We start from the raw sequence: 21,307 nt of genomic DNA on the forward strand, positions 1-21,307 counted from the left end.
GGATGGTAGGGTAGTTCTATTTTTAACTCTTTTTTTTAAGATTTTATTTATTTATTTGACAGAGAGAGGGAGCACAAGAAGGGTGTGTAGGAGAGGGAGAAGCAAACTCCCTGCTGAGCAGGGAGCCCAATATGGGGCTATTTTTAACTTTTTGAGAAACTTCTGTACTGTTTTCCAGAGTAGCTGCCCCAGTTTGCATTCCCACCAACAGTATAGGAGGGTTCCCCCTTCTCCACATCCTCAGCAACATCTGTCCTTTCCTGGCTGGTTAATTTTAGCCATTCTTACCAGTGTGAGCTGGTATCTCATTGTGGTTTTGATTTGTATTTTCCTGGTGCTGAGTGACGTTTAGCATTTTTTCATGTGTCTGTTAGCCATTTGTATGTCTTCTTTAGAGAAATATCTGCTCGTGTCTTCTGTCCATTTCTTGACTGGATTTTTTGTTTTTGGGGGGTGTTGAGTTTGATAAGTTCTTTATAGTTTTAGATACCAGCCCTTTATCTGGTAAGACACTTGCAAATATTTTCTCCCATTCTGTCGGTTGCCTTTTAGTTTTGTCGACTGTTTACTGTGCAAAAGCTTTTTATCCTGATGAAGTTCCAGTAGTTCATTTTTGCTTTTTCTTCCCTTGCTTTTGGAGACTTGTCTAGCGAGAAGTTGCTGTGGCCAAGGTCAAAGAGGTTGCTGCCTGTGTTCTCCTCTAGGATTTTGATGGATTCCTGTCTCATATTTAGGTCCTTCATCCATTTTGAGTTTATTTTTGTATATAGTATAAGACAGTGGTCTAGTTTCATTCTTCTACATGTGTTGTCCAATTTTCCCAACACCATTTGTTAAAGAGACTGTCTTTTTTCCATTGGACATTCTTTCCTGCTTTGTCGAAGATGAGTTGACCATAGAGTTGAGGGTCCATTTCTGGGCTCTCCATTCTGTTCCATTGATCTATGTGTCTGTTTTTGTGCTAGTACCATACTGTCTTGATCACTGCAGCTTTGTAATACAGCTTGAAGTCTGAAATTGTGATGCCTCCAGCTTTGGTTTTCTTTTTCAACATTTCTTTGGCTATTTAAGGTCTTTTCTGGTTCCATACAGATTTTAGGATTGTTTGTTCCAGCTCTACACAGATAACTTGCTAATTAAAATTATGACAGGGGCGCCTGCATGGCTCAGTCGTTAAGCGTCTGCCTTCGGCTCAGGTCATGATCCCAGGGTCCTGGGATCGAGCCCTGCATCGGGCTCCCTGCTCAGCGGGGAGCCTGCTTCTCCCTCTCCCACTCCCCGTGCTTGTGTTCCCTCTCTCACTGTGTCTCTCTCTGTCAAATAATTATTTTTTTAAATCCTTAAAAGTAAAAAAAAATTATGACACTTTTCTGACGGGGAGATGTAAAAGCTGCCATGAGAACTGAGCAGGAACTGGTGTGGGTAATTGTCAGAAAAGGCCTCCTTTAGTTGGTAACTATATGTTAGCTGAGTTAAATAAAATAATAATAACATAGCAGCATCTAATATTTATTGAGTGTTTACTATTTGCCAGGCACTGTTCTAGTTCACAACTCTTATTTCTGCTATCCATTTTACAGATGAGTAAACTGAAAAATGGAGAGGTCAAAGAACTTACCCCTAGTACATAGCTAGTAAGTGTGAATCCAGCATTCAGTATGCTATCCCATCTGAGCCCACCGTGATATTCTTCTCTTTCTTTTTCAAGAGAGGTAGCCCTATGCAAAAGCCTCTGAGGAAGGACGATACCCACTATTTTGAAAGAATACAAATGTGACAGGAGTACACTGAAAGTAGCCCAGGACAAGATAGGGTCTTGTGGAAGGCAAGCAGTGCCATAAGAAACTCAAGATTGATGGGGCCAGATTATACAAAACTTTATTGTCTGTTGTCTTCACTTTAGATAGTTTTTACAGGTTTTGTTAGTGGTTAACTCTTTTTCTGCTTTAACACCATTTTCTTTAAACACTCACAGGAGTGTTTACCATTAAAACTATTAAAACTTAAGCTTCAGGATTCTTTACTTTCATGGATTCCTATGAGTTCTAGAAGTTGCTATGAATATACAGAATGTTCTAGGTGGACAAGAGAAGCCAGGTTGCAGTCAGTAAACATTTCTGGTAAATTACCAAAAGATCTCAGAAGAAGGCCCTCAAATTTATGTATAGCAAAATGTGGATCTTGACATTCTTGTCAATATCTCTGATTTCACACACTGATTTTTGGGAGAGCGTCTTAGGGAAGTTGGCTGCAAATTGCTGTCTTAGGCAAGTAAGACACTGGAAGGAGCCTAAACTCCGCAATAGTAAGTCATTAGACTGTAATAACAAACTGGGTAAAAATGGAAAATTTTGTGTATAAGAAACTTGGGGATGGGGGTTCTACCAAATAAAACTACAGAAACTTTGAAATTGTCTTGATTTCTATAGTTAATATTTGTTGATAGTCTATAAGCATTTAAGTATTTTCAATTTAGGGCAATTTTTAGAGCCACCACATTGAAATTTTATTTTATAAATGTGGGAAAATACTCTTGGCTGAGAACTTCCTAATAAACTACTTTTATTCTTGCTCTCAGGCGCCTGATCACAGATTCAAAAGTTAAATTAAAGTATCAGCATTTAATAACAAATAGCTTTGTAGAGGTAAGTGATTTCTCTTTAAGTTTTCCCTTTTTTAATAAGAGGAATTGTTTATAAAATTAGTTTTTCTTATACGAAACACTCCTAATAGTAAGAAAGACCTAAAGGGCTTGGATTATGGACTTTATTCATGAGGTATACCAAATACCTTTATTCTCAAAGGAATGTGACAAACCAGTATGTAGATGTCTCTTCATAGATCTAGAACTTTGGTGATAAAATTATTTTTTCAGTATTCTTCCTTTATCGCTAGCAAAAAATTATAGCTGATTATTAATGATGTGATGTTTAATAATGCTTGGCAGTTTAACCTTGCTATATTTCTGCTTGTTTTAGCTTCCATTAGCAATAAACTTTGTTAATAAAGAAAGCTGTAGTTTTGTTTGTTTGTTTGTTTTTAAGATTTTATTTACTTATTTGAGAGAGTAAGAGGGAGAGCACAAGCCAGGGGAGAAGGAGAAACAGGCTGCTCCCAACCCCCCAAGTAGGGAGCGCGACGCGGGGGCTCGATCCCAGGACTCTGGGATCCTGACCCGAGCCCAAGGCAGACACTTAACTGACTGAGCCACCCAGGTGCCCTTATAGTTACTTGTTTTTATCAAATGCCTTTCTTTTATCAAATACAGAGGTCAGCAAACTATGACCTGCCTGTTTTTGTAAATATTTATTTGAACATGCCATTTGTTTTATGACTTCTTTTGTGCTACAGTGGCTGAGTTGAGTAATTGCTACAGAAGCCATTGTGGCTGTCACAAACAAAAATCTTTACTATCTGGCTCTTTATAGAAGATGTTTGTGAGCCTCTGTATAAGATCGTGAATGTAAATTGGTATTTTAATTCTGCAAAGTAATTTTTATGTCTATTAGATTAAACTGAAGGTCAGATCTTCTAGAAAACTGTGTATTTTAGGAATAGTATATTTTTAAAATGGTCAATAAACTTGAATTCTGCTGCAGAGTGTTAGTTGAGCCATGTTTTGTTTCATAATAAAAATACCTCAAAAGTTTTACTTTTTTTTTTGTTTTTAAGAACGAAAATGTGATTGTTGCCATGGTTTAGGAACTGACTTTTGTTCTTAGAAGACATTTTTATGGTCAAAGAGAGAAATTTACATGTATATTCTATAGCTCTAAACACCTTCCCTAAGTAGGAGTGTATGTTGTTTTCTTACATCTTTGAAAATTGCCCTGAAGTAGAACCATAACCAAATCGATGCTTCTTAATGATCACAAATGGGTAATTATTTTAAAGTTTATCAGTACGATTTTGAAGGTAGAACCAGTAAGACAGTTCACATATTTATAAAACCAGGTCTTCAAGGGATCTGTAATCTTAGAAAAACAGTGCATCTAAAAGCATTACTTTAGAAGACTACTAAATACTGGGGGCAGGCTTTTATGTGCTTGTGTCATCATCTCTGTCTTTGGCCCTTGCACTGGGAAAGCAATGTAAGTTAATTGCTTGTTGTACTAGAAAATCTTGCATCATGATTTAATTTGTTGTCATTTTTTATTTTCTAACTTGGGTTTCAGTGCAATCGACTGTTAAAGTGGTGTCCTGCCCCAGATTGCCACCATGTTGTTAAAGTCCAATATCCTGATGCTAAACCTGTTCGCTGCAAATGTGGGCGCCAGTTTTGGTAAGCAAGTGATTTCCCAAATTGAAATAGTACACATAGCTTTTCTATTTATTCTTGGTAGTAAAATAGTAGAAAAATTTTTTTTTACCTCAGGTGCGGAGGGTAGGTGATGTTGACTTAAAATAGTGTGTATTTCTTTTAAATAAGAATTAGATTAAAAGGCCACATCTTAAATAATTTTTTCTCTTTCCTTGTTGCCCTTTTTTCTAATGGGGGAAAAAATGCAGCTATAATCACATTTTCTTGTGTGCTCCACTGGAACTAATATGGGAGCAGACTTACAGATCTGGAACAAGAACTTAGTTCTTCTCATTTCTGATGGACTGCTTATTTTGTCAGATTATGTTTGGTTCCTTTATGGTTCTTGCTCTGTTTTCAAGTTATCTCTTAGGAAATAAAATACACAGGATTATTTTTCCTTTGCTCTGACAAGTTTAATCTTACTCCTAGAAAGAAAATGTGCAGATAAATTTGGAGAGATAAAACATGGTTGATGAGATATGCTTTTTAACCAACACTTTCCCTGTGGCTCCTCTGGCCCCAGCCTTCCTGGTAACCTCTGTTCTTGGAGTTTATAACATACTCCTCGGCCTTTGAATTCTAGATTTGAGTTAATAGAGAATTTCCAATACCACATATTCTTATTAGAGAGTTAAGATGATTTTCCATTTTTCCTTGTGGATCTTTTAGGAGTAAGAAAACAATCAAACCAGTTAGCTCTAAGAGCTAGCAAATAGATACTATAATGGTATCCCGTACCATTCTTTTTTTTCCTCCACAAACAGCTATAGAATTAGACTTACACGTCATTAATACTGAATATTTCCAAAAAGGAGCAGGTAAACTCACAGAGATTAAATATGTATGAAATACATACTATTTTGGTAGAGGTTACATTACTGTTTTAGAGTTTACTCTATAGACAGGAGGTGCAGTCTGATTATATACTACTACTTTATTTTTTTTAAGGTTTTATTTATTTATTTGACAGAGACACAGTGAGAGAGGGAACACAAGCAGGGGGAGTAGGAGAGGGAGAAGCAGGCTTCCTGCTGAGTGGGGAGCCTGATGCGGGGCTCGATCCCAGGACCCTGGAATCATGACCTGAGCTGAAGGCAGACGCCTAACAGCTGAACCACCCAGGTGCCCCTGTATACCTACATTATAACATATTTTTAGTTGACACCAAAATACAGAGAATAACAGCAGTGAATACTTATGTAGCTATTAACCCAGCTTACACAAAGTTAGTATTTTGTTTTTGTTAAGAAATAAAACATGACAGATTCCTTTGAAGCTCCTTTGTTCCCTTCTCCATCCCACTCCCCATCTTCTTGTTCAGAAGTAACCATTATCTTTGACTTCATTTAAATTGATAGCACTTTGTTCCTCTCATTTGCAAAGGATTTTTGGCACTCCTGAATTACTTGATTAGCTAATAGCCACTCAGCAATTATTTTTTCATAAGCATTTTTATTCTTAATTTATACTTTCTTAAATGTATATACCATGTGCCTAGAGTACAGGAAGGAATTAACAATTAGTATATTCTTAGAAAATATTTCGTCACACTCTTTTGTTTTATACTTTACTTGGTACAATTTATCTCTATAGGGCTGAGGTTCATTTGTTTGGATCATGCAAAGATGTGACCTGTTTACTTCCCAAGTATTGCTCACTGTGCATTAGCATTAAATTACATAATTACTTTTCAGACTTTTACTCTTCATTTGGGGTGTTAAGAGATTTAATACATGCTAATAAAGCACTGGTCAAAATTTAAGTTCAAAATAGTGAAAATTATTTGGTGAATTCAAGATTGTTTACAGCACAGAACTGTACATATATAAAATGATCAGAAAAATACAGATGGGATTAAACTGAATTTTTTTTATCTTAACAGTTTGGTGGATGTTTAGAGAGTCCTTATATAATTGTCATCAGAGCACGTCTTTGCCTATAATCATTTCTTTATTTCACACACACACCACAATACACGCTCTCCTAACACTAAATTCTAAATAATCTACTGTGGAATAATGTAAACTTGGCTCATGCCCTTGTATTTGCCAGTTGCTAGAAATGGATGAAACCACTGAGAAATTATAAAACATGAAATTGCTTGTTTGTTTGTTTACTTACTTACACTCGGTAGGACTTACTTCTTTTAACTCTTATGTTAACAGCTTTAACTGTGGAGAAAATTGGCATGATCCTGTTAAATGTAAGGTGAGTTTGTCTGGTATTTTCATTTTTAAATAACGTAATAGAACACTTCTGAGACTTGACTGAAAACCAGGGCCCACAATTTTGTTATCCATTTATAGATAGAAGATTGTGTTTTTCCTTTCTGTTTCAGATGATCATCGCAAGTATTCGTGAAGCATTCCTTAGGAATAAGTCCCTTCCTGATGATTATCAGGATAACAGTGGTTAAGGCACCTCCCTGGGCAGGCTTTGTAATTAGCTAAGGGGAATGACACATCTTGGAGCTGGGCTTCTCATCAAGCTCTAGGTTCCCTACTTGGCTTCAGCCAGAAAAAGTCTTCCTTTGGTTGATTTTATATATATAGGTTATGAGAACTACAGGATTCCCTTGGTTTAAAAGGAAGTAAATCCAGTGATAATCTTGTGCTTTGCCTTTTACATTTAAACTTGACTGTATTTTAATGTTGAAATGATTTGCTATCCTTTTCTTAAGTCTTTTGTTGTACCCTAACAGTTGTTGTTTTCAAACAGTGGTTAAAGAAGTGGATTAAAAAGTGTGATGATGATAGTGAAACCTCTAATTGGATTGCAGCCAACACAAAGGTTGGTGTTTTCCTTCAGTAAACTCTTGGTAGTGAAACTGTTATAAGAATAGGTGCATTAGCAGAATAAGTAAGTTTACCTAGTTAAGGACTTCGTTTTACCTTTTCGTCAGTTAAGATTTGGGGTTTTTTTGGTTATTTTGGGGGCTGGGCGTTCTGGTTGAGTTTGTGGTTTTTTTGTTTTGTTTTTTTTCCCCCAGAATGCCAATTTTTTAGTGTTCCAAGTTTATTTTATTGAGCACTACTGCAACATGCACAGTACTCTTTAGAAGTTTTTATCTGTTAGGAAAACATTGGTTTCCTATAGAAGAAAAAGTTGACAATTTTTCTACCCAGGGGTTTGATAATGCTTTTTCATATTGTTCTGCCTTTATGTTTCTGCCTTTAAAAAATCTCCATGGTTTGGGGCGCCTGGCTGGCTCAGTGGTAGAACATGCGACTCTTGATCTCAGGGTTGTGAGTTTGAACCCCACATTGGGTGTAACTCTTTCCTTCTTTCTTTCTTTCTTGCTTTCCTTTGCTTTGCTTTCCTTTTCCTGTTTCCTTTTCCTTTCTTTTCTTTCATCTCTACACCCAGTGTGGAGCCTGAACTCACAACCCTGGGATCAAGAGCTACACACTCTACTGACTGAGCCAGCCAGGGGCCCCTCCTTAAGGAGTCATTCTTTAGAGCAGTATCAAGAGTAACTGAGTAACTGTTTTTATTATGTAACTGCACTGGGCGTAACATGTTTGACACCTTTAACATACTAAATTTCTAAAATAATGATTTAAGAGGCTTGACTCCTAAGAACTGGAAGTTTTGAGGGTAATATAGATATCCCTTGTTCTTTTGTTTTTATTTTTGAAGTACACTACTGCTTATGATACCAGTTTTAAGATTCAGTCTCCTTATGACCGTGGACCCCTGCTTTAACCCTAGACAGATGTTTTGTTCTGCAAATGGATGTAGTCTTGAGCACCCTTCTTTTCTGTCACAAAGTAATAAGTGTATGTTTGAGTCCCAGCGGTGTACCCAGCAATTTCTTAGTAGAAAATTGTATAAATAACAATCTTTATTTAATTCAACCTTATATCCTATCTGTATTGGAAGTGACTAGGGTGATGAATGGTAGTGTTATTCATGGACTATTCATTTTTAGTATTGCCTTTCACATGTGAAGGTGATGCTTAAAGAATACTGAGTTGTTTGACTAGCTAATTTAGAGCTTTCCATCACCCAGTCACAGGACAGTGATAAAAAAGAGTATTTAAACGATGGAGGCCAAAACACACAATTTTATATCATTAGTACCCTGTTGTACCCAAAAAGATTAAAATGTGAATATATTTTTATCTCCCAGAAAGCCTTAGTAGTGAAATAGTCTCGTCACATTAAACAAATGCCTATGCCTTTGAGGAATGTGTGGTTGAAATCAGTATTTTTGTGCTCTCTAAAATTATCATGGTAGAAATAACTCATGTCACTTAAGAAAACCTTTCTATGTTGTTAGGAAGTGGTTACTTTTGTTGTTGAAAAAATTTCCTAGCCAGGCATACTTTCTTGAAAATTGATTTTCCATCAGATGTGTTCATTAAAGCCCTAGAATCTTTTAGTATGCTCTGTAAAACTAGTATTTAGAATAGGACAGTTGTATTTTTACTAAGTAGTTTGATTAAACTGTAGCCCTCTTTCTGCATCTAGAGAAATCCCCCAAATACTCTAAACCCCCAAGATGTTTGAAATAGGGAGTACAGGGCGCCTGGGTGGCTTAGTTGGTTAAGCATCGGAAGCGTCGGACTCTTGGTTTGGCTCAGGCCACGATTCTCGGGGTCCTGGGATGGAGCCCCGCCTTGCATTGGGCTCCTAGCTCAGTGGGGAGTCGTCTTCTTCTCCCCTTCCCCACCCCCCACTCCTGCACACACTCTTCCTCTAAAATAAATAAATCTTTAAAATAAAAAAAATAAAATAGGGAGTATAGGCTTGAATATGTTTGACTTTGTTTAGAAAGTAGATTATTAAGGAAGAATGGCAGTTAGTAGTAACAAAGTTATCTGCTTGGTAGTTTTGAGAAAAACCAGAGAGTTTTTCTCTTGAGAGGCTTCAGAAGCTTTTATTATTGTTATTTGCTCCTTAAACAGCTTTGCAGATTATCAGTGGTATCCTAACATATTGAGAGCTTAATACTATTTCGTTAATTATAGCCCAGAAATATAGAATGAAACAGATATTTTAGACCTGGAATTTGCTTCTTTGGGAAAATGTAAAATATCTTAGTTGATTTCAGAGATTTGATTTCAAATGGCCATATTTACCTATTTAAAATGACTATAGTTTATGGGCCAGGGTAGTCTGTTTCACAAAGGCAGAATTGTGTAAGTAATATAATGGGTGATACTCCCCCCTTGTGGGAGTTACAGGCATCAAACAAACGCAGCAAAAATATAAGCTTTACATCTTATTTATAGTTTCATTAAAATGAATAAGTTTGATTTTCTAGATTTTCCAAAAGAAAAAAAACAATAGACCTGCTGTAGGGTAATAACTTTGGCTCGTTAGTAACCAGGAATATGACACAGACTTGGAAAAAGCTGTGATCTCTGTAGCACGGTTATAAATGGACCACAATGAGAAAGACTTAAAGCAAGGGTATTTGAGGGCGCCTGGCTGGCTCAGTTAGTAGATCATGTGACTCTTGATTTCAGGGTTGTGAGTTTCAGCCCCATGTTGAGGGTGGGACTTAAACAACAAGAATAAATAAAACAAGGGTATTTGACAGAAGAAAGTTGGGGAATTCAGTAGCCACAAGAAGAATTTACTTATCTTACCAGTCCTACTTGCCTGATTCTTAAGGCCAAATTGCTTGGGCTTGAATCCTGACTCTACCATTTGCTACCTGTGTGACCTCAGACCAGTGTTTTTATTATTTTTCTCTCCCTTAGTTTATTCATCTGACAAATGAAAATAGGATCACTCTAAGGATTATGAGTTAATGCATATAAAACACCGAGAACAGTGTGTGGTATACAGGAAGTACTCAATAATTATTTCTAGATGACACCGGACGGTTAATTGTATTTACATGAACAAAATGTTTTACCTCCTGTAAAACTATTATTCTACATGTATGGTTAAAAGTACTTCATGTTTTTGTCCCCAACCCTGCTAAAACAAATCTTTTAATTGTTGTATATCTTAGTAGCCAGTAATAATGGTAATAACTTTTCTAGTAGTACTTACTGTATTGCACCACTGTTCGGAGTGCTTTCTTTACGTGTATTCGTAACAATAAATGTGGTATTTAAAAATAAACCAAATCTAGAACTGGCTTCTCTTTGGTGGTAGTAATACAACCTAGTGTAGCATTGACACCAACTTTATAGTTTCTCTTCATAGGAATGTCCCAAATGCCATGTCACAATTGAGAAGGATGGCGGTTGTAATCACATGGTCTGTCGTAACCAGAACTGTAAAGCAGAGTTTTGCTGGGTGTGTCTTGGCCCTTGGGAACCACATGGATCTGCCTGGTAGGTTGGGGAAATGAAGGGGAGAAAATGTTCACATAAGTATGTAATAATATGCTGTGTATTACAAGGTTTCTGCCTCATGGAAGTCACCATCTAACTTGGGAGCTAGATAAATGAATATAGTGTGTGATCATTGTTAAAAGTATATGCAAGATGTCCAGAGACAGGGATAAATGAGGCATATTTCACAGAGCAGGTAATATTTGAGAATTTTAAGGGGGATTAAGAGTTCATTAGTTGAAAGTGGTAGGAAAAATGTTCAGGGCAAAAGGAGCCTCATGAACAAAGAACGATGTGAAAGTACATGACTTATTTAGAGAAGAGTTGGATTGTCTAATATGTCTTTTTAGGCAATAGTTGAAAACTAAAAGATTATTGGCAAGACCCAACCTGCGCTTATGTTTTATTTACCCTTGTATGTTATTAGACAAAAATATGTCCCAGACTTTAAAAATTGGAAAATTGCCCACTGCAATCAGATTTTTAGCCTTTCTTTGAAACATAGGAACAAGCCTGCATTCCTGCTTGGCAGCATTTGCCTGGAATTGATTAGTAGCCCCTTAGATGAGGCCTTTACTTTCTAGTTTGATATATTTCCCCAAGACTGAATCTTAAGGGCATTTGCATATATCATGATGGCACTATGTATTTAAAAGATGGCATCACTTTTAGTAGAGATAATATATATCTCCCTTCTGTCCATATTTCTTAGCAGTTTGGGAAAATGTAAGTTAGATTCATGATGTCTTGAGGTTTGAGAAAAAAGGGAGCTAGCATATCTCCTGGTAAAAATGAAGGTATTTCTGAGTGTTTTAATACACAGATGACCCATTTTCACTAATTTGTGTTAACCTGCTTATTGGCATTTCAGTTTGTGGCCCCTCCTAAGTTGTGGGGCATAGGAAAAGAGTTACAAAGTAGACTGGGACCTAAAGTAGTCTGGACATTATCAGAAGGGTTTTAAGTGGGGAGTGGCCTGATTAGATCTGTAATTTAGATGAGACGGCTCTGTATTGTGTGCTTTACATACATTACCTCACAATTGTGGCTGCTTTGTAGAGAGTGAGTGGGAGGGGAAGAAACTGCAGGGGCAGGACAGGAGGAGGATCTCACCTTAGGACAATGGCAAGTCTTTTCTTTTAGTTTCATTGGAACTTTTATTAGTTTCATTAAAGGAATAGTGAGAGGGATTACTTGGCCTGAAATTAATTCTGACTTAGGTAAAACTAGTTGGTTGTGTGGAAGTAAAGAAAGTGATTTTGCCACTGTCAAAGCCAAGAAGACAGGTACTCTAGATTTGAAGAAGCAAACTGGGGGATTAGACTATGCCCAGAAACTAAATTCACTCTAGTATATTTAAACCAATAAGCCTAATGAATAGAGAAGAAGAGTTATTAAAAGATACATTTCTTGTTAAAGATACATTTTTTTAAAAAGATTTTTATTTATTTATCAGAGAGAGAGAGAGCACAAGCAGGGGAGGTGGCAGGCAGAGGGAGAAGCAGGCTTCTCCCCGCTGAGCAAGGAGCCTATGCGGGACTCGATCCCAGGACCCTGAGATCATGACCTGAGCCGAAGGCAGACGCTCAGTCGACTGAGCCACCTGGGTATCCCAAAGATACATTTTTTGTATGTAAGGAAATCTCTGATCATAACTCAAATTTTAAAGAAGCTATATGGAAAACTGAACAGAGGGGTGCCTGGGTGGCTCAGTCAGTTAAGCGTCTGCCTTCAGCTCAGGTCATGATCCCTGGGTCCTGGGATTGAGCCCCACATTGGGCTCCCTGCTTTGTGGGGAGCCTGCTTCTCCCTTTCCCGCTCCCCCTGCTTGTGCTTTTTCTCTCTTTCTCTGTCAAATGAATAAATAAAATCTTTAAATAAAAAAAAAGGGAAGAAAACTGAACAAAAGCAAAACAAATGATGGATACAGGAGAATGAAGAATGGCCTGGACCGGGGTTGTCAGAAATGTTTCCTGTGTCTTGCCTTTACCCATAGCTAACATTGCAAATGAATCATGCTATGCTCCCTTATTTAAATCTGAAAATGCCTCAGAATCCTCAAAATAGCATTCCAAGTAGCACTATCCATCATCTGAATTAGAAGTATAGATGAATTCTCTTTGCTTTCCTGGCCTTCAGTTCCTTAATAATTTTGGCTGAGTAAGTTCAGAATGAGTTGAGGCTTATAAATACCTTAAAAATATCAAAAGGAACGTTTTTAAGGATATATTAGATAGGAAGAAGAGGTATTAATAGTTGACCAGTAGAGGGCAAGAAGAGCCGATCTTTGGGCTAAATTGAGTAAAGTAATTTTTGGTAAGAGAGGATTATAACCCAAGCTGGGGGGAAGTTAATAAATCTCCTGACTTGAGTGAATTGTGGTGTGGGTTACTTTAAAAACTGAAAGATGAGATCATTAAGCTATAGTTGGTTATTTTACTGAGTAGTTAAGGAAAATTGAAAGCTACCAAAAACTGAAAGCAGACAAAATGTAATCCCAAATTTACAAAATTTGTGATTGATTCCACAAACTACATATAAACCACGTAACTTTTCTCTTATGTCAAATCCCCAAATCAAATGGTATTATTAGGATGATGGATTAGGGAGTGTTTTGTAGACCTCAGCAAGGTATTTCAGTGTGAGCTGAGATGTTTGTGGCCTAGGCTATGAATACACGCAGAGATACTTAGGATTAATTGAATGTCCATTTCTTGGAGTTACAGGAAATGAATTTGAGTCTTCCTAATGGAATACTTCCAAGGTTTTGCCGAAAGGTTTTGTCCTTACCTTTTTTATTCACATAAACTGTCTATTGCTTTTCTGGTCAGTTTTACTGACGACTTTCTTTCACTAATTAGAGAATCATGCATACATTTTGGGGTAACATCATAGAAGAACATTAAATTTATAGACATTAAAATCCTGGAAAACTTGACAAGCTGGAACAATGAGTCCAGTTTAACAAGATTTAAATTAAATTCAGAATTCTTCCTTTAGATCTAAAAGGATTACTGTTAAAAAGATTCTGAAGACATGACTTTTACAGCATGTGAACAATAGAGTCCATAATTAAGGGCGTGGCCCTCAGTTGGGAGACAAGCATTTTTAGCTCTGAAACCCTAGTTATGTGACCCTTAAGTATGTTACTTATCTTCTCAAAACTTAATTCTTTGTCTGCTCAATGAAGATAATAATACACATTTCATAAGGTGTTTCAGGGAATTGAATCTGATAGTACATTTAAAGACTTTAGTAGTAAGTGGGTGATATGTAGTAAGCACTCAAGTATCAGCTGCTCCCATCATGTAGACTCCCAGAAAAGCAGAGAGGTAGAGTTAATCAGAACAAGGGAAATGCCAGTCTTGTTCATCTCTACTCTGAGCTGACTTCTGGGCACGTTTTTCTTGCTTCTCATTTTGTGTGTCATTCAGTTTTCAGTGACTCTTGTAAACTGTAATAGCATGTAAAGCATATAGCACAGCAACTGTTACATGGTAGTCCATCAACTGTTGGTTCTCTTTGGTTTATAAAGATAAGAAGGTAACTGGAAAAAATGGAAATATTTGGTTTATATAACAGACAACCTAGGAAATAAGACCTCTTTCTTCAAAAACTGAGTTAGAAGTTCAAACTGCAGGGGCGCCTGAGTGGCTCAATCGTTAAGCGTCTGCCTTCGGCTCAGGTCATGGTCTCAGGGTCCTGGGATCGAGCCCCACATCGGGCTCCCTGCTCAGCGGGGTATCTGCTTCTCTTTCTCTCCCTCTGCCCCTCCCCACCACTCGTTCTCTCTCTCTCTCTCAAATTAATAAATAAAATCTTTTTTTTTTTTTTTAAGTCCACACTGCAGTCAGGAACGGAAATTCTAGAGTGACAGTGTTTTCTAATGATTACCAGGGAGCTGATTTGGAATGAACTACTTCAGGAGGTGGGGATTCCAACAACACTTTGATTTCCTTTCAGTCTTGTAATTCTGTCATAAAGGTAGAACCCTGGGCATTTTAAATACCTCCATTTACCTTTATAAAGAAGAATATTGCTTCTAGATAATCTCTGAATCCAGGCCAAACTTCTGTGATTTGTTCCCTTTTCCTTGATGTTTGGCCTTACGGAACCTCTTAATTTACTTTAAGGTACAACTGTAACCGCTATAATGAGGATGACGCAAAGGCAGCGAGAGATGCACAGGAGGTAAGTACGTTTGTTTCAGGTGACAGGTGACCGAGAATGTGCTCACGGGTTTATTAGGGAATGATTCAGCAGAAGTTCTCAATTCTGAAAGAGTTGTGGAAAGACACCCCAGTAAATACTGGGTATCTGTGTACATTTAGAAAGGGAATCTTACCCAAAATGCTTATCAGTAGCACTCCTGTTTATAGATTTGTTGGCTTGCTTTTCATTAATCTAGTTTTGGTGTCAAGATTTTCTCACCCCAGCAAGGAGTCCAGAGAACAGTATTTGTTAAATAGTTTTGCTGCTGTTTATATAGATTCTTTTTTTGTTTGTTTGTTTTTTTAACCTCATCCATCAAGAAGTGGTAAGGATTATAGAGGAGCTGATTTAGAATGGACTGCCTCAGGAGGGGAGAGTTCCCTATTACTAGTTAGGGATATAACTCACTGTTGTAGGTGGATTCAAACACTAGGTGTGAATTACCTTCATCGACACTTTGAGTTCCTTTCAGCTTAGTAATTCTGTCATAATTGTAGAAGCCTGGAATTTAATTATTCCTTACATTCATCTATTCCATATTGAAATTCCCTAGTTGTCCCAAAAATGTTCTTTTCAAATGGTTTTCCTTACTAGGATGTCATTCAAAACATCTGCTTATTTTTTCACTTTTTAAATGTTCCTTTAAAATTGATTTCTAATTAAAAAGACCATAAATACAAAAGAATATATACAGCCTAGTCTATCATATTGTTAGAAGTGAGAGTTCTGTGTCTCACTTTTTAAAAAGCTGGAAAATAATATTTTGTATTTTTAAATGAATGGTGTTTTCACAGATTCTCACAATATCTGTGTTCCTTTTAAATTAAAGGGAAAAAAACGCCCACAAATTCCAGTGTTGATTTAAATTATATTCACTATAATATTACTTAAATGTTTCAACATAAAACCAGCTATAAACTTTTATGCTCATATACAACTATACAACCAAACCAAGGAAACTACGAAACCTTTGAGACTCAAGTTAAAATTAATTTGACAGGTAAATTGTTTGTTGAAATTAAATTACTATTGATAAACTGCTAGATGGCCCAAATTTTTTTAAATTGAATGGTACTATGCTACTAAGTGCCATGTGGCAACTTGTTTTCCCACCGACTTTCTAGATCTCAGCCATTGCAAATCTTTATTCCTATAGTGCATCATGATTTGGTTTGATCAGAATTTATCATTGATGTATTCGCTTTCACTTGTTTCCTCATTAGCTTAGTACAATTAATGTTACTTAATGCCAGTTTCAGCCATTTCACAAATGTAAGACCTGAACTAAAACTTTGGTTCTTAATTACAAATTCATTGAGATTATCCCAGAGTGTTTGTGTTTTCTTTAGGTTGTCATCAGATTTTAAAATACTTTTTAAATCCCATGGTCTGTTTAGACCAGATCATTTGGCTCCCCTGCCCCACTCCCATTGAGTATGATTAGACTCCAATTTGAGGTGCATCACACCATGTAGTTTTTATAAAAGTTCTATACTGAAGAGTCATGCTTTTCCAACCTCCCATTTGGACTTGATTCTACTTTTGTATTTTTTTATTTAGCTGAGTTTGTCATTGCATTTCTTTCTGTTGTTGTTTGTTTTAATATTAGCCTTCCTCCCTATGGCTTTCCCCTTCTGTTTTAAGCCGTCACAATTGTCTTAAATCCTGTTGAAGAAACCCTAAATTTCTCTGAAGTTTATTATAATTCTGATAATAGTTATCCTACAGAGAATAGTCTACAGAGAAATGTTCTTTTTTTTCTTAAGCTGCATTATATTTTTCCTAATTACTGTGGTATAGGCTTTTAGTTTTTACTTCTGAATGAATAGTAATCTAGCTAGATCTAGCCAGATATGGTATTCATCAGTAGAGAAAGTATATGAGTTATCCTTGGCCTCATTTGGGTGCTGGTAGAATCTCTTTCTAAGATCCACAGGGAGGGTGGATTATTATGCATAGCTTCTAAACCAGTTTCTAACATTAGATTCTAGAGGGTAGAACACATTATTTTTTTCTAGTTTGTATCTTTTGGACTGAACTAGAATCTTCTGATCCTGTGGGTGTACAGAGAAAGATTTTATGAGTGGCTTTATTTGTTTATTTATTTAGTGGGAGCTGTTCCTCCCAGAATGGAGCACACCCATTACATGCTCATCTGGCTTCTTCTTTCCTCACTTTCCCTACTCCCATAATCTGACATACTATTCACTGAGAGTTGTAGCCTTAAAAAGTACTAGAAGGTTGGCACACAGTCCAGAAAGAACATAGATGGGTAGTTGAGTACTTTAGAAAGGTGTACCTGTGTTGTAGAAAGTTGTTGACTTAACATACTGTGCCATGGTGCTGATTGTGGTGGACATTTGAATTTTCTTATTTTCTAGGCCAGGAGAATTAGTATACTTTTTCTGTAAAGGATCAAATGGTAAATATTTTCAGCTTTACAGACTATATGGTCTCTTTACAACTATTCGACTCTGCCTCTGATCTTGTAATGCCAAATCAGCCATAGAGTCAGATGAGTAGTCATGCCAGAGTTATGGACAGAAGTTGAACAAAGTTCCAAGTTAACTTTATTTACAAAACCAGGAAGCAGCTGGATTTGGCTCACATGCCAGAGTTTGCTTATCCCTGTTCTAAGCTCTTAAGCAGTCAGGTTTGTTGTTTTGGATTTTTTTTTCCAAACTTAGTGCATTTCTCAATCCAGGTTCTGTCATTTGATTTAAGTTAGTCTTATTTGCAATGGTGGAATGGGTTCATGTTGAATTTTAGAGGTATTTTAGTTGAGAAGCAATTTTAGAATTATTGAATCATTAAATCAGTTACTAGTCTGCTAACATCATATATTTTATATGGTAGTTTAGTGTTTCCATTTAATCTTGGAAATTTGACAGACTTGAAAGTATTAATGCTTCCGGGGGAGATAAAATGCCAAGCAGATTATTTTCTACATATTAGATTTCAGACATAATTGGCATTAATTTTTCAATTAATGCGTATTTAATAACATTAATATTGCTTTTAATCTAATAACAATGACATATAATTGGCATAATTTTCCAGTGTATAAGCATTGATTTGATACCTCTCTGATTCTTGAGTAGGAATAATAGATTTTTTTTTAGATGTTTTAGTGTTGTTTGATACTGGATCATGTAATTGGCTAATTATGTGGTTCAGACTTAGTATTTCTAAGCAGGAACCCAACCATGGGCCTAGTAGCGTCTGTGCTATTTGTAGTCTCTGAGGCATAAGGAGAGGAGGAGGAAATGACAGTAAAAGGAAATACGTAGGGGCACCTGTGTGGCTCAGTCGGTTAAGCATCAGCCTTTGGCTCAGGTCATGATCCCAGAGTCCTGGGATTCAGTCCCACATCGGGCTCCCTGCTCGGCGGGGAGTCTGCTTCTCCCTCTTCCCCTTACCCTGTTTGTGCTCTCTCTTGCTCGCTGTCTCAGATAAATAAAATTTTAAAAAAGAAATGTGTATGTGTGGTAAGAAACCCTTTCATAGTGGTTGCATTTAACAAAGATTTATTAATCATTTTCTGCATATTAGGCACTAGAGATAACAATATTACTTTTTTTTTTTTTTAAAGATTTTATTTATTTATTTGAGAGAGAGAGAATGAGAAATAGAGAGCACGAGAGGGAAGACGGTCAGAGGGAGAAGCAGACTCCCCGCTGAGCAGGGAGCCCGATGTGGGACTCGATCCCGGGACTCCAGGATCATGACCCGAGCTGAAGGCAGTCACTAAACCAACTGAGCCACCCAGGCGCCCCAATATTACTTTTTTAAAAAGTCTATCTCTAGAGATTTACAGTATACTGTGAGAGACCAAGGTGAATTAGTTTTGCAGTCTGATAAATACTATAAAACAAATCTAGACCAGGTATCATATTGTTTCTTTGGTAATACTTCATGTATCTTTAAAACACTTTTAATATGGGGCGTTGGGTGGCTCAGCTGGTTAAGTGTCTGCCTTCAGCTCAGGTCATGATCCCAGAGTCCTGGGATCAAGCCCCGCATCGGGCTTCTCCCTCTCCCCCTCCCCCTGCTTGTGTTCCCTCTCTCGCTGTGTCTCTCTCTGTCAAATAAATAAATAGAATTTAAAAAACAAAAACAAAAATAGATTTGGGGCGCCTGGTTGGCTCAGTCGATAAGTGTCTGCCTTCGGCTCAGGTCATGATCCCAGGGTCGTGGGATCGAGTCCCACATGGGGCTCCCTGCTCGGCAGGAAGCCTGCTTCTCCCTCTCCCACCACCCCTGCTTGTGTTCCCTCTCTCGCTGTGTCTCTTTCTGTCAAATAAATAAATAAAATCTTTAAAACAAAAAACTGCAATACCATTATTATCTTTGTATATATATGTTTTTAAAGCAATACTTTGTTAATATCATTAACTATCCAGTGTTCAAATGTCTCCATTTATCTCATAAATTTTCTTTTATAGTTGGTTCAAATCAGGATCCACACAGGTCCACAAGTTGAGTATGCTCTAAACTAGAGGTCTGCCGTTCCTTTTTCCCCTCCACGTTGCCAATTATTTGTTGAGGAAACTAAGTCATTTTGTCCTGTTAAATTTTCACATTCTGGATTTTGCTGATTGTCACTCCCTGGTATCATTTAATAGGTTCTTTTATCCCTGTATTTCCTGAAACTGGTGGTTAATTCTAGATACTTAAATTCAAACTCAGTTGGGGAGTGAGAGGGGCACCTACCTGTTGATACTGTAGACTTTGTTTGGTATTATAGGAGGAGTTAGATGATGTCTAGCTGTCTCTCTGTTGTTTTCTGCTTTAAAATGTTGATGCTTCTTACTTGTTTACTTATTGCATACTGCAGAACAGTGTTACCCAGTATAACTTTCTGTGATGGAAATGTTCTTTATGGCCACTGACCACAAATGGTTATTGAGCACTGGGGAACTGAATTTTTTATTTTAGTTTAAATAGCCACAGGTGGCCAGTGGCTGCCATATTGGGAAGTGCAGCTATAGGATATTCATAGCATATTAAATAACAAAAGGTGGTAAGAGATACCTTTTTATTCCTGATTTTACCCTAAATTCCTATACTGTTTCATCTGTAAATATGACACCAGCTTTTGTGTGTATTTGATACATTTGTTATAATTACATGTCCATAATTTTTCTTAATGGGACAGCGATCTAGGGCAGCCCTGCAGAGGTACCTGTTCTACTGTAATCGCTATATGAACCACATGCAGAGTCTACGCTTTGAGCACAAACTCTATGCTCAGGTGAAGCAGAAAATGGAGGAGATGCAACAGCACAACATGTCCTGGATTGAGGTGCAATTCCTGAAGAAAGCAGTTGATGTCCTCTGCCAGTGTCGTGCCACACTCATGTACACTTATGTCTTCGCTTTCTACCTCAAAAAGAATAACCAGTCCATTATCTTTGAGGTAGGAATAGTTACTGAGTGGGGGAAAATATCCCTGTGTCATAGGTCTACTTGGTCTTTCATAGATAAGATACATAGAGTTTTAAAGGTTCCTATTTGCTGAGAATTTAGATTTCTTGTCCTAAACTGCATTCAAGTTGATGTGGTTTAGCCAGCTAGTGATTAAGTGTGCAGGCTCTGGAGTCAGCCCTGAATTTGAAACTGGACTTAATCACTTTTTAGCTCAGTTGACTTGCAGCAAATTACTTAATGTTATCCAAATCTTTATTTTAAAATGGAGTAAATGCTTCTCAAAGATGTTAACAAGGTTTAAGTGAGACAATACATGTATATTGCTTATATAGCATCTGGCACATCGTAAGTTCTCAGTTAAAAAGCCTTTATTCAGGCAAAACTAATAATATATGGTATTAGAAGTTAATATGGTGGTTACCTTCGGTGGAAGAGTAATGACTAATGGGGGCTTTTAGCAGTAAAGGGTTTTCAAGTAGAGATGCTCATTTAAAATTGATGCATAGGGGCGCCTGGGTGGCTTGGGTGGTTAAGCGTCTGCCTTCGGCTCAGGTCATGTTCCCAGGGTCCTGGGATCGAACCCTGCTTTAGGCTCCCTGCTCACTGGGGAGCCTGATTCTCACTCTCCCTCTGTCGCTCCCCCTGCTTGTGCTCCCTCACTCTCTCTCGCTCGCTCACTCTCAAATAAAATCTTTTTAAAAAAATTAAAATTAATGTATAATAAAAAAAGAATGAGATCTTGCCATTTTGCAGCAACATGGATGGACCTAGAGAATGTAATTCTAATAAGTAAATTGATTTCACTCATGTGGAATTTATAAAACAAAACAAATGATCAAACAAAGAAAAAAAGAGGAAAAAAGGCATTCTTAAATACAGAGAACAAACTGGTGGTTGCCAGAGGTGAGGTGGGTGGATGGATGGTTGAGATAGATGATGGGGATTAAGAGGTATAAACTTCCACTCACAAAATAATCACAGAGATGAAAAGTATAGCATTGGGAATTTAGTCAATAAGATGGCATTAACGTTTTTTGGTGACAGATAGTGACTACACTTGCCGTGA

General features: G+C 37.2%; 1 protein-coding gene across 1 annotated transcript in view; it reads left to right on the forward strand.

Annotated features, from left to right (window-relative positions):
• The window catches only part of ARIH1 (ariadne RBR E3 ubiquitin protein ligase 1), a 117,625-nt gene that overhangs the window by 90,984 nt on the left and 5,334 nt on the right, over nt 1-21,307 (forward strand). The window contains exons 6-12 of the mRNA XM_025884608.2: nt 2,579-2,645; nt 4,176-4,282; nt 6,469-6,511; nt 7,022-7,093; nt 10,469-10,599; nt 14,733-14,790; nt 19,970-20,230. Coding sequence (XP_025740393.1) covers nt 2,579-2,645; nt 4,176-4,282; nt 6,469-6,511; nt 7,022-7,093; nt 10,469-10,599; nt 14,733-14,790; nt 19,970-20,230 — 739 coding nt within the window. The remainder of the gene's footprint in view (nt 1-2,578; nt 2,646-4,175; nt 4,283-6,468; nt 6,512-7,021; nt 7,094-10,468; nt 10,600-14,732; nt 14,791-19,969; nt 20,231-21,307) is intronic.

The sequence above is a fragment of the Callorhinus ursinus genome, unplaced genomic scaffold (assembly GCF_003265705.2).
Source record: "Callorhinus ursinus isolate GAN/ISIS: 27379988/994484 unplaced genomic scaffold, GSC_fseal_2.0 scaffold25, whole genome shotgun sequence".
In the NCBI taxonomy this organism is placed as follows: Eukaryota; Metazoa; Chordata; class Mammalia; order Carnivora; family Otariidae; genus Callorhinus; species Callorhinus ursinus.